General features: G+C 40.5%; 1 protein-coding gene across 1 annotated transcript in view; it reads right to left on the bottom strand.

Annotated features, from left to right (window-relative positions):
• Positions 1-13,770, bottom strand: part of adgrv1 (adhesion G protein-coupled receptor V1) — a 486,575-nt gene that overhangs the window by 309,469 nt on the left and 163,336 nt on the right. Inside the window, exons 48-51 of the mRNA XM_033017268.1 lie at positions 12,050-12,160; positions 10,202-10,442; positions 9,192-9,314; positions 5,808-6,030 (exon numbers count right to left, since the gene is read on the bottom strand). Coding sequence (XP_032873159.1) covers positions 5,808-6,030; positions 9,192-9,314; positions 10,202-10,442; positions 12,050-12,160 — 698 coding nt within the window. The remainder of the gene's footprint in view (positions 1-5,807; positions 6,031-9,191; positions 9,315-10,201; positions 10,443-12,049; positions 12,161-13,770) is intronic.

Raw genomic sequence — 13,770 nt, 5'->3', positions numbered from 1 at the left:
TGCCTGTCCCGCTGAGTTACTCCAGCTTTTTGTGTCTATCTTCTGTTTAAACCAGCATCTGCAGTTGCTTCCAACACAGACCACCGGTGCATTTCCTTGGTTTTGTACATTTGTTCATCTTGTGTGTGAGTGTATAAACCTTTCAATTATTCCGACAAAAACAAATTAGTTTTTAATTTTTTCAAGCCTTCAATCAGAAGCAAAGACTTACTTATCAAGTGCAGTCATCGTCTCGTGGACAACACAGCAGACAATTTACATGCGGCAAGGCTCTGCCATCACCAAATTAAATAAATAACCAGTTTTGATGATGCTGGTTAAGTTTAGTTTAGCTTAGTTTAGTTTAGAGATACAGCACAGATACAGGCCCTTTGGTCCACTGAGCTGCACCGACTAGCAATCCCCACACATTAACACTATCCAACACACACTAGGGACAATTTAAATTTTACGTCTGATAAAACCTTTACGTCTTTGGAGTGTGGGAAGAAACCAGAGGACCTGGAGAAAACCCATGTGATCACAGGGAGAATGTACAAACTCTGGTACAGACAAGCACCCGTAGTCGGGATCGCGGTATTTGACGCTACGTGCTGCAAGGCAGCAACTCTACCGCTGTGCCACCGTGAGGGATCAATATTTAGTGGATTGATAAAACTCCCCGTAAATCTTCAAATGTAATATTCTGTCTGAATAAAAACAGCAATTCCCACCTTCTCACTCCAACTCATTTTCATCACTACAATGTCTGCCTTTATTGTTTACTCAGGACCTTGGGTGAGGAAAGAACCGTTTAACACAAGACACAAGGACACACTGGTAAATCAAACTGATAATTAGCAAGCAATGAATATTTTACAGTTTAATTATAAATAAAGGACCACATAAATAATTGCTAATTGGGCAATGGAAAATGCATTGAAATTAAAAATAAACTCTTGACCTGATGATTATATCAATAGGCCCAAAGCTGAGAAACACATACATACATACATACCCATGTATGATGACATTGGCATTTTTCAAAGGACTTGACAGCCAAGCTGATGTATGATGTCACTTAATTACAACGTTATATTGGTGATAATATTCATTACAATTTGGCCAGTATATCAGGAAGAAGTCCCCTACCATTGCTAAATAGGACCATAGGATTTCAATACCTCTTTTTAGCATTGACATTTTAACTATAAAGATTGTTTCAATACTGTATTGAAACAGTGCCTAGATTTTGTGCTCAGGTTTGTACTTTGTACGTTGGGAACCTATAACTCTGACCAAGACCGTTAAGTCACAGGTCATACTGCAGTAAAATTATGCAAAAATAGGAAAACTAACAACCTATTTAAGAATATCGATAACGTTTTGTTCATTCATTATCTTGGATTTTAATGGGCTACTGAGATAAGAACTTTAAATTAAAGAAATTTGTCATTAAATTTATTTATCATAAATTGACAATCTCAAAAGGAGTAGAAGGGAAAGAGACATTGGGTTCAAGATGGTAACATTACAATTGGAGTCTAAATAGATGAAGGCCCAGCTGTCAACTGCAGGACAGAGTTGGGGGGAAGGAGACGAAATAATATAATGAAGAAAAGGATAGAAGTTGCATACTCAGGAGCTCAACTCATTTTGCTAGTCCAAGAGATCATAGTTGAGGAGAAATTACTTTGTTCAGGGGGTGGCAAATCTATGAAATTCATTGCCGCTGGCGGCTGTGGAGGCCAAGTCAATGGATGTTTGTAAGGCGGGGATTGACAGATTCTTGATTAGTACGGGTGTCAGGGGTCATGGGGAGAAGGCAGGAGAATGGGGTTGAGAGGGAAAGATAGATCAGCCATGATTGAATGGCGGAGTAGACTTGATGGGCCAAATTCTGCTCCTATATGAATATGATCACTAACTAACTCCAGAAACCTATTTTTGCCCCATACCAATTAATAACACCGGTTATATAACTCATTATTCTGGTATTTTATTTCATTCTTCACGTTTAAATTATAATGTTTTATTCTTAATTGTTTTCGGTATATTGCGACCAAATTCATTCATTCATCATCGTTGAAAACATTTGCGATGCAGTGGTGCCAGTGGTGCGAGCAAAGCATCAAGGCAAATTCCTTGTATGTATACATACTTGGCTAATAAAATGTATTCAATTCAATTCAATTTATCACTGCCAATTACTGGGCATCATTTCCTCTTGCAGAAAAGAGCAAATATGATTTGCCCTTGCATTAACTTTATTCCTTTAAGGACTGGTTTTAATATTCAGGCCATGATTCCTCATTCTGGATTCTAAAAGTAACCAATACTGTTGCCCTCACATGATAACTCTTAATGGGATGCAAGCAGAAGCCTCCACGTGGAGCATCCGGGGCGATGCTGATGACAGAAACTGTACCACAGTGACTGAGTGAAGTAGCCAATTCTGCAACCACCGACCGCCACTGACTGGCCGGAATGACGTGATATTTAAGATGGCCGGACACGAGGAAGAAGAATAAATCTTAATCATCAAAATTTCAGACAATACAACTCTCCTCATAATTTAATCCTTGGGCATACATACGTGGAAAATGTGATTATATAGCGTGTACTTTAGGCGCTGCAAGACTAACTTATGCTGACACAAGGAACTGCAGATGTTAGTTTGCAAATAAGAAGCACAAAATGTTGGAGCAAGTGGGTTTTGATCTGAAATTTCCCTTATCCATGTATTCCACAGATGCTGCCTGACCGTTACTCCAACGCGCTGTTTTTTTAATTTTTGTCATCCGGTAAATTGATTAGCAAATTATGAGGTGTTTTGCTGGTATATCGCAGAGTATGCAGTGTGGGCTTACCATTACATCACTCCTCAAACCAAACTGGTTGGCACCAGTGTTGTCGGATTGCACTTAGTGCCAAGCATTTAGTAGAAGAGCCCGCTACCAACTCACAAGCTCTCAACCCTCAAGCTGTGTTACTAATTGGCTTGAGGGAAACTCAGCAATTGCTGCCATGAGAATTAGTCCAAATCTGCAAAGTCTTCACGGAGTCCTGTGGCTGACATTAAGAATGATATCATCTGTACAGGTCTTCCCCAGTTTCCCCCAGCTCAAAGTTTCACGCAGAGAGTGGTGCTTGGATGCAGAATGGGCTGCCGGAGAAGGTAATACGATAGGGAAGAAGAAAGAGCCCACAGACAAAACAACCTCCCAGTTAAGTAGGGAATCGGAAGGAAAGGAGATGGTGTGAATGCTGCTCAGCAGGTGCTCTCCATGCATTCAAGTAGTTTTTCAACAGCTCCTTGCTGAGAAACAATGCTTTTGGAGACACTGTTTCAGAAACAATAGGAATTAAATTTGCAATATGCAATAACCATAGATATATCTCAAGATCACTTAGACATTGGCACAAAGGTAAATAAGCCTCTCAATGTCATTGCCTTTCGATCTTTGCATGCTAGTGCTGAGGATATCAGCAGCCTGTCTCAATTTGCAGAATAGGTTAGAAATGTCACCAACGCGCTCCCTCCCAGGGAGACAACTATTCTCCTTCTCCTTGAATTGAGAGCAGCAGGCAGCAGAGGTATCAGATTTTACTGTGATTGCAGGCTCCCCAATGACATTGACTGAATCTTAGAATAATAACCCTACAGTCCGTCAGTGGCAGAATACCACTCCCCTGCACTTCCCACAACTACTCTGAATAGGTTTTTTTCCCCCTAGTATTTATCCAATTCCCCTTTGAAAGCTCTATTGAATCAGCCCGCCCCTCGTGATTGCAATATATTCCAAAGCCCAAAACTCAAGGCATAAAAAAATATTATCCTTGCTTTATTTTGCTTAAACCCTGAGAAGCCTGTGATAATTACACTAGTTTTTTCTCTATACTGCCTTGAACCTACGCAGTCACATTTCTTCTAACTTTCCCTTCTCTTCGGAGAACAACCCTGCTTCTCCGGCCTTTCCCCGTAAAGCAAGCTATTTGTCCCTGGAATCATTCCAGTAAACGTTCACAGCAAGCTCTCCAAGGTCTTTGTATCTTAAAATGTGCTGATCAGAATAGGATACAATGTTTTTCTAAAAAATGTATTTTCACTTACATTTGCATACTAAAAGAGTTTTTTTTTACCTCCATTTCTCAACCTGCTCTGCCACCTTCAAAGATTAATGCTTGTATACAGAAAGGTGCCTTTTATTTCTGTACCCCATTTAGAATTATACTCCTTCATATTATATTGCCTTTCTTCTGCCTACTGTGATAAATCAATTTACAATGCACAAGGTATAATTTTCTATGTTAAATTTCATCTGCCACTTGTCTGCCATTTCTATCTGTCATCTCAAAGTCTCTCGCTATTTTCCTCGTAGTTTACTGTACTTTTATGTTTGATGTCATCTGTTCTTCTTATCAAGTCCACACACAAGATTAGAAGTTGTTCAGCCAGAGCTGAACGCACTTCTCGGTATCTGCATACAATGGTGTCAGCCTTGTGGTCCTTGTGCGTGGTGGTGGAAAGATTGGTGGAAACAGGGTCGCGACATGAATGCTCTTTCCTTGACCCCGATGTCATCTGTAATTTTGAAATTAAGCCTGTACACCCCAACACAAGTACTTTGCACAACACATGAAAAACATGGATCTGTCACGGTCAACATATACTGTCTTCATCTTACTCAATGGTAACCAGTAACAACAATTCTGCTTTCTCTATCCCCAAAGCAGTTTCTGATTCATGTTAATTTCTTCTTTTGATTCTATGGGATTTTATATTTCTTAGAAGTTATTATGTGGCACTTTCGCAAATGCCCTTCGATATTGGTGTATTATTGTCACATGTATTGAAATGTAGTGAAAACCTTATGTTTGCATGCTATCTAATCAAGTCATACCCGACTCGAGTACCACAAGCCATACACAAATACAAAGATAGTGCAATGTGAAAAATACCAGAGTGCAGGACATCATTTCACAGGATGGTAATAGTACACTTACAGAGGAAAAAGTCCAAAGTCCACAATGAAGTAGGTTGGAAGATCTACTACACCTTAACTTACAGGAGGACCATTCAGTGGTTTGATAACACCAGCAAATATTTAGTCCATATTCATCAAATGCAACACCTCTTTAACCCTCTGATATCTTAATGCTCGAGACCTTCACCCAGAAATGCAGTACAGTAAACCTTTGCAATAATGGACCTCTAACGGGCCGAATCTATTGCATCGAAGTTCATTGTTTCACGAATTAGCACTAGGTGGATGGAACGATTCTTGGTTTAGTTTAGTTTCAGAGATACAGGTACAGTACATTGATGTTGCTCTGTTTCTTCTCCTTGTCCTTACTACTGGATTAATGAAAGCCTTTTGAGTACTTTGGAGAATTACACCTCTGAATAATGCTTCTGGATCACTTTAACTTCGTTTAGCTCAGTGTAGAAACACCCTACCCTACCATGCTGACCACATTTGAACAGGTACATGGATAGGGCAGGTTTCGGGGGATAGAGGCCTGGTGGGACTAGTGTAGATGGGGCATGTTGGTCACCATCAGCAAGTTGGGCTGAAGGGACTGTTTCTATGCCGTATGTATCTATAATTAGTGATCCCCCTACACACAAGGGACTACTCCGTGTCGGATAGTACTACGACAGTGGTTCTATCTTTCTCCCACAAAACTACTGCAGTGTTTCTATCTTTCCTCCCATTTTGCAAAGACTATGACATCGTGACAGCGCCACCACCCCACAGCGCCAGAGATCCAGGACTGACACCGGGCACCCTCTGCAAATGAAACGGTAGTTCAAAAGTTCTTACCCTGGAATGAAATCTGATTGATTAGAAACGGAAGCCAGCTCATAGATCCAGGAATGTAAACTGCCCACTGAGGCAATGAGGATTTTGGTTCCATTACGTGAAGGAGCAGTGACAGAAACCATATGATTTGATGGTGGGAGTTTCAGCACCGATGTAAATTGGTTGCTCACTGTGTTCCATGTGTAGAGATTTGACTTGTTTTCACCATTCAACAGGAGATGAACTGAAAGAAATTCTACGATTAATATTTGCAAAAATATCCTCTTATCAGAAATAAAACACATCATATATGTCCATATATTTGGATTACTGTAGACATAGAAACATAGAAAATAGGTGCAGGAGGAGGCCATTCAGCCCTTCGAGCCAGCACCGCCATTCATTGTGATCATGGCTAATCGTCCCGTATCAATAACCCGTGCCTGCCTTCTCCCCATATCCCTTGACTCCACTAGCCCCTAGAGCGCTATCTAACTCTCTCTTAAATCCATCCAGTGACTTGGCCTCCACTGCCCTCTGTGGCAGGGAATTCCATAAATTCACAATATGGGTGAAAAAGTTTTTTCTCACCTCAGTCTTAAATGACCTCCCCTTTATTCGAAGACTGTGACCCCTGGTTCTGGACTCGCCCAACATTGGGAACATTTTTCCTGCATCTAGCTTGTCCAGTCCTTTTATTATGTGCTACATAAGGCAGACTTCACTCCATAATAGTTAATGGAATATATATCTATTAAAAGCCTTTTAGTCCTCTTTTAATCTATATATATTAAGTGAAACAAATCTTTCTAAACTAATGGTTTACTAACTTTAGATGAATCTGAACAACCCAGTTCTTATTCTCTCACCAACCTCAAACACTAACATGCACAAAGTTGGTTAATAGTCCACCAGATAAAGAATGTGAGCAATATTTGGAGCAATACAAAAGTTCTGTTGCAGATATTCTTTGCACATTATGCATTCAAATCACATTGTGAAGTTCGTAACTATGATATGCAATGTCATCATATTTGCTGGTATAGTTTTATCTTTATCTGAATATAACCAGCAGTATACAAGTTCAAACTTATTCAGTCATGTACACAAATCCGATAATAGTTATTCAGTAAACTATCTTACATCTATTTGGGGAAAAATAATTAAGAGATGATACCAGTGATTTTCTGACCACACATGTCTCCACCTACTGGTAAGACCCATATTTGCAGGGCAAATTCAAACATTGCCAGCACCAGCCGTCCTGCAGGGTCTAGTACAAACTGGAGCCCAAATATAAATATTAGCGTTACAGCAATAATGTTCCATAAACTATTATAGAAAAAGAAACTTGATTTAAAGGAGAAATTTACCATTCAGCCTATTATGTCCATACTGTCAAAGACCTTTTTAGATTAATCTCACATTTGAGCTTTTTCCAAGGGTTTCGGCCGAAACGTTGCCTATTTCCTTCGCTCCATAGATGCTGCTGCACCCGCTGAGTTTCTCCAACATTTTTGTGTACCTGGGATTTTCCAGCATCTGCAGGTCCTTCTTAAATACTAATGTTCACCCATACTTTTTCAAATGAAGATTTCTGGCGCAAACAATCTCCACGACAGTGAGTTTCAGATGACTCTAGCTTGTAGAGTAATTTTCCCGCAACATCCCAATAATTTTGCAAAACATTTTAAATCTATACTCTTCTTACCTTTACCACCCTCCCCCTTTACGACCCCCCCCCCCCACCTACCCTTATTTTCAAATATTTGTGGACATCAGATGTTTCCTCCTATTTATCTACATCTCAGTAACAAGTTACCTATTGTGTATTCCCTGGCCTTGTTTGCCTTTCCCAAATGTATTACCTTACTTTCCTGTAAGTGACATCCAGTGATAACTTCCAGCGGTATACAATGTTCTTCTCTTTCTCAAATTCACAATCTAATCAGGACATTCTGGTGAACAAGGTGCAACTCCCATTCATTCTGCTATGAATTAAATTCCCAGAGTAACCAGGTACTAGTGAAAAATATACCCATGTGTATGTAATACTGTTCCAAACTGTGGTATATTGCATGGAGCTTGAGGAACAAAAGCATATTTTTGATCCATTCAAAATGTGGGCAATATGGCAATTAATTTGGGCACAAGACTATGATTCAGTATACTTCTAGTTGAGTTATTAGCCCAGATCACAAATAATTTTTGATACTTCATTGAAAAAACTGTGTAATCAAACAAAAGATTTAAAATTAATTCTTATTTTTCTTTCATGTTGAGGTAACACTTAGGATATCGGTCTAATTTCCCTTTTACTCGGGCTCTGTTATTTTCGCCAATTCAGAATCGCTTAGTGGAGATATTTTTTAAATGAAGTCTGGTGATAGGAGATCAATCTGCTGGATCTGCAGCACTGCATTTCCAGAGGTAAACATACCATTCTTTAATTATCACTACTGGAGAAGGACAACACTTCCTGCAAAACCAAGACCAAATGTCACCACTGAGATAACTGGCAGATTAACTGCACACAAATATGAATGCACAGAAGGATTCTGTACACAGGTAAATTTCATCAAACAGATAGATGTTTATGTGCCATTCATTGCAGAGGCAATTGCAGAAGTATATGGTATGCAGTTGGACAGATCGACAAAGGCAAACTGCAGTCTAAAGGGCCTGTCCCCACTTAGGCAACTGCAGGAGACTATACAGTCGCCACATGGTCGCGGGTGGTTGCTGGGGAGTTGCCTTCATCATCGTGAGGAGTTCCCGCATTCTGGGAACTAGTTGCGGCCTCATTATGGTCACCGCGAGTTTTTCAACATGTAGAAAAATTAGCAGCGGCTAGAATGAAGCCGCCATGGAGAGTAGCGAGAATTCCCGTGCCGTAGGTGGGTCGCCAGGAGGTCGAAGGTTCTCGTAGGTTGTAGCCGGTGCTGACCGGTGAATTTCATTGGCACATTGGGGGAATAAAAAGATAAGCAGTAGTTTTCAGAACCAAGGATAACCGACCGGTAATGTTAAATGACCGCCGAGCTGCACAGCCGTGTATCTCTGGCTTCTTAAAAGTTGTCTCCACTCCTTCTCCTCCCCACTTTTAAATGACTTACCGTACACTGTGCTATAGCCGTCTTAATTACAGCGCCAACCTTCCTGTTCATCGCGGTGTGTGTCTGTATCACCATAACTTTAACTTCATCTTCCCTGAGTGGTGTCTAACCCTAACCTTAGAGTTTGGTGATGAGAAATGGCACAGAGAGCAATCAACTTTGCCCTAATTTTAAATCTTTAAAAATTAAGTTACAATCATACAAATGGTACAAAGTAATTGGAAGTTTTAAGAGCTCATCTTTCTACACACCATTTATTTATCATAAAGATTTGCATGTTTAATCTTACCAAAGCCAGAAGGAGGTGTAAAAAGATGGATGTTTCTCACAGTGTTAACAGGAATAGACTGGACCAGTTTTAAAAAGGGCTGCCCGGTCTTCCAAATGTGCACAGAGCAAGTAGTAACGTTGCCTGTGAAGCATAATAAATGTGAGCTTAGTTAATTCATTGGTGCACAGACACTGTACAGTAAACTGTATTCCCCAAGAAGAAATACAATAAATAATGTAAAAACACGGTTAATAAAACCAATCTCAGAGTTCAAATTTAGACGATTTCCAACAAAATTTATACTTATACAAAATTGGCCAAAGAAACCTGTTATAAAAACATTTAAGATGTCTTTACATGCTTCTCTTTCCACCATCAAATAATTTAATGACCCCACTTATATCCAGGTTTGTCCTGCACAGCATTTCATTTTAGTGTCTCTATCTCCACCATGGCCCACAAGATGGATGTACAACAATTGGGTGCTGAACCAGAACCATTTGTAGTCCAAATGGTTGTGGTTCAGCATCAGAACCAAGTGTGGCACGTAACATACTTGGAAGGACATTAATGGACCAGTAGCATGTTAATAATAATCTCAGTGTGAACTGCCATGGTACAATTTTGTCTCTGATTTTAATCTGCTACTCCAATGTCATTAACCCCAACATCTTCAGCCAACAGTATTAGAGCCAGCACATCCTTCCTCAGATTGTTCACAATATTCCAAATGTGACCTTACCACCCCTCGACATTACATTCCTGTTTTTGTATACAAGCCCTCTTGAAATAAATGCTAGCATTGAGTTTGCTTTCTTTACTACTGATTCGACTTGCAGATTAACTTTTTGGGAATCCTGCACCAGCATTCCAAGTCTCTTTCCACCACCGATTTCTGGATTCTCTCCCCATTTGGAAAATAGTCTAAGCCTTTATTCCTACTACAAAAATGCAAAGGATCAAAATTGGTACAATACTAATATCTACTGAAAACATAATTATCAATGAATGAAATATGGTGGTGTTACCCAAGACAAGGTAGGTGTCACCCCCAACAGTTATGCTGCTGACGTGCGTTCCTGCATGGAAGGTCAAGTTCCGAGGCTTGCCGAATTGGTCATCGCTCCATTGAAAGAGGACCGATGCCTGGTTGTTCTGGGAAACAGCCAGGTAGAGGAGATTTCCTTGTTTAAATAGAGCAAGGCCAGAAGCACCACGAGTCGGTAGGTTTTGGTGCAAAATAAATGCATTCCCATCCCATCTGTAAATCTGTGTGCATAGTAATTGAAACAAATTATTGATTTCTGATCTGAGAACTCAATGAATTCATTCACACCCACGAGAAAAAAAATTGTGGAATGAGAAGGTTACATTTTAGTGCAATACAACCCGAGGAGATTTTAAAACAAATCAAGGAATAAACTGGATTTCATCCAACCCTGAGCTCAAGCATAAAACATTTGAGAGGATATCCAAATGTAAATCGGTTGTTCAAATCAGCATCTAAGGAGCGCAGATGGCGATATTGTTTGGGTCTTTTTGGCCTATTTCAGAATATTTTGCAACATCAATCTGTGCCAACATCTGAATTACTTCAAGTCAGTCATGGTCAGTACAGTTTAAAACTTGATTTAAACTTTGTACTTCAAATTTATAAAAAATTCTGGAATATTTTCCGATCTGTCTTCATATCGTGTTTAGACAACATCAGAAGACCACGTTAATCATTATACTTACAAAGGAACAGCATTAATCTAGTGTAGACAAAAATACTGGAGAAACTCAGCGGGTGAGGCAGCATCTATGGAGCGAAGGAAATTCCTTCGCTCCATAGATGCTGCCTCACCCGCTGAGTTTCTCCAGCATTTTTCTCTACCTTCGCTTTTCCAGCATCTGCAGTTCCTTCTTAAGCATTAATCTGATGATATTCCACTATGCCTGGCGCGTAGGGTGGACCTGACGCGGGATACCTTATAATTTTGTCAGCGCCCTTTATGTGGTGACTATTGCATACCTTGGCTATGCAAGTAAAGAATTTCACTATGATTTGTCACACGTGACAATGTATTCAATTCCATTCAAGTATTCAATTCAATTTGCTGTCCCTATTCGTCAAGAATTTGTCAATCGGTATCCTGAAATTCTGCAATGTATGTATATTACCTGTAGATACAACTACCCTACCAAATGGCCCAAAGACTTAACTCAATAAACGTAAAGACTTTGGCTAAGATTGAACATCAGATCGGGGGCAGGAAACATTGGACGTGAAGGCAGTGGTTAAACAACGTTAACGGTGAAATGCTCAAGTCCAAAACCACGTGGGGTGGGGCACGGTGCTTGGGTATTGACACTGGTTTATTATATGTCACACGCACAGAGATAAAGTAAAAATCTATGTGTTGTGTGTTATCCAGGCAAATTGGTTGAAAAATAATTGTGCTAGGGCTACAACAATAGATTGGTAAATTCAAGCATTCAAAAAGGTCTATTTAAGACCCTGATAAGTGTGGGAAAGAAGCTGCCCTTGAGTCTATATTCAAACATTTGTAGCTTCTATCCCAAAAAGGGGGTAGAACCTAGTCATTGTCCATGAAAATCTCAACTATTGTTTGGCTGAGACATTATGTTCTGACAGGGTCTTCGGGGTTCACTCAGTGACTGACCCAAACAGTCGTACCATTGTAAAGGACAGAAAGTGCGCAGAAGTCATAGAGGAATGATGAAGACGAACAATTGAGCTGATTCTGGTATTTGAATAAACTGGAAAAAGATAGTTCTATTGAATTGCCACTTTTTTAGCTTCACTGTACAAATAATGAATATCTTGAAATGAATATTGCGGTCTAATAGTATTGCAAAATCTCAGAATTAACCTTTGAGTTACTGTCGAAAGTGTCCACTTGGCTGCTGATGATCAAATAGTCTTGGTTTTCATGTGTAAAGTGTTTTACATCACTGCTTTCTGGGACAGTCAAAGACTGAATCTGTGGAGAAAATCAAAGCAAAGAGACAAATCATTCTTTGAGATTCAAGAAAATAAAGGTAAATAAATCTCCTGGGCCTGATTATGTATATATACCCAAGGACACGTAGGGAAGCTGGAAAATAAATTACAGGAGTCGTGGATGAGATATAGGAATCATTGTTACATTCATGTGAGGTGCTAGAAGGTGATCATTGTTGTGTCAATGTCTTAGAAAGGCTGCAAACAATAGATCAGTAAGTCTACCATCTGTGGTAGGAAAGTTACTGGAGAGTATGCCAAGGAGTAAGATATACATACATGCATATGGAAAGACAGAGGATGATTAGGGATAGGCAGCATGCTTTTGTGCATCTGAGATTGGGCCCCACAAAATATGATTACATTTCTTGAAAGAGCAACTGGGCAGGTTGATGAGGGAAGGGTGTAGACATGGTCTACAACAAGGCATTTGATTAGTTCCGTGCAGAAAGCTGCTCTGGAAGTTTCGATCGCATGAGATCCTGACTGGATACAGAATTGGCCTCATGGTGGGAAGCAGAGGGTGGTTTTGGAAGATTGCTTTTCGGATTGGAAATCTGTGTCCAGTGGTGTGCCTCAGGGTTCAGTGTTTGCCTATTGTTGTGTGTCATTTACATCAATGATATGGATGTGACTGTACATTTTCAATGAAAGATGAGTGAATTTGCAGATGACACTAAAACAAATGTATCACACAGAGTGAAGATGGATAACTACAGTGGAATCTCGATCAGCTGGGCAAGTGAGCCAAGGAATAGAAACATAGAAACATAGAAAATAGGTGCAGGAGTTGGCCATTCGGCCCTTCATGCCTGCACCGCCATTCAATATGATCATGGCTGATCATCCAACTCAGTATCCTGTACCTGCCTTCTCTCCATACCCAATGATCCCTCTAGCCACAAGGGCCACATCTAACTCCCTCTTAAATATAGCCAATGAACTGGCCTCAACTACCCTCTATGGCAGAGAATTCCAGAGATTCACCACTCTCTGTATGAAAAATGTTTTTCTCATCTCGGTCCTAAAAGATTTCCCCCGTATCCTTAAACTGTGTGTGACCCCTTGTTCTGGACTTCCCCAACATCGGGATGGCTTATGGACTTTAATTCAGTGGAGTGAAGGTGTTAAATTTTGGGATGTCACACCTGGACAGGACCTTCATAGTCAATGATAGTGTTATAGAGCAGAGGACAGGCACATAGCTCCCTGAAAGTGGCGTCGCATGTAAATAGGGTGGTCAAGCCGGCTTTTGACAAGCAGACCTTCAAAACAGGGAATCAAATATGGAAGGTACACAAAATTGCTGGGGAAACTCAGCGGGGGTGCAGCAGCATCTATGGAGCGAAGGAAATAGGCGACGTTTCGGGCCGAAACCCTTCTTCAGACTGATGGGGGGTGGGAGAAAGAAGGAAAAGGGGAGGAGGGGGAGGAGCCCGAGGGCGGGCGGATGGGAGGGTGGGAGGAGACAGCTAGAGGGTTAAGGAAGCAGAGGAGACAGCAAGGGCTAGCAAAATTGGGAGAATTCAATATTAATGCCATACGGACGCAAGGTCCCCAGACGGAATATGAGGTGCTGTTCCTCCAATT

This window comes from Amblyraja radiata, chromosome 3 (genome assembly GCF_010909765.2).
Source record: "Amblyraja radiata isolate CabotCenter1 chromosome 3, sAmbRad1.1.pri, whole genome shotgun sequence".
Taxonomy (NCBI): domain Eukaryota; kingdom Metazoa; phylum Chordata; class Chondrichthyes; order Rajiformes; family Rajidae; genus Amblyraja; species Amblyraja radiata.
This window is presented reverse-complemented; position numbering and strand designations above follow the sequence as displayed.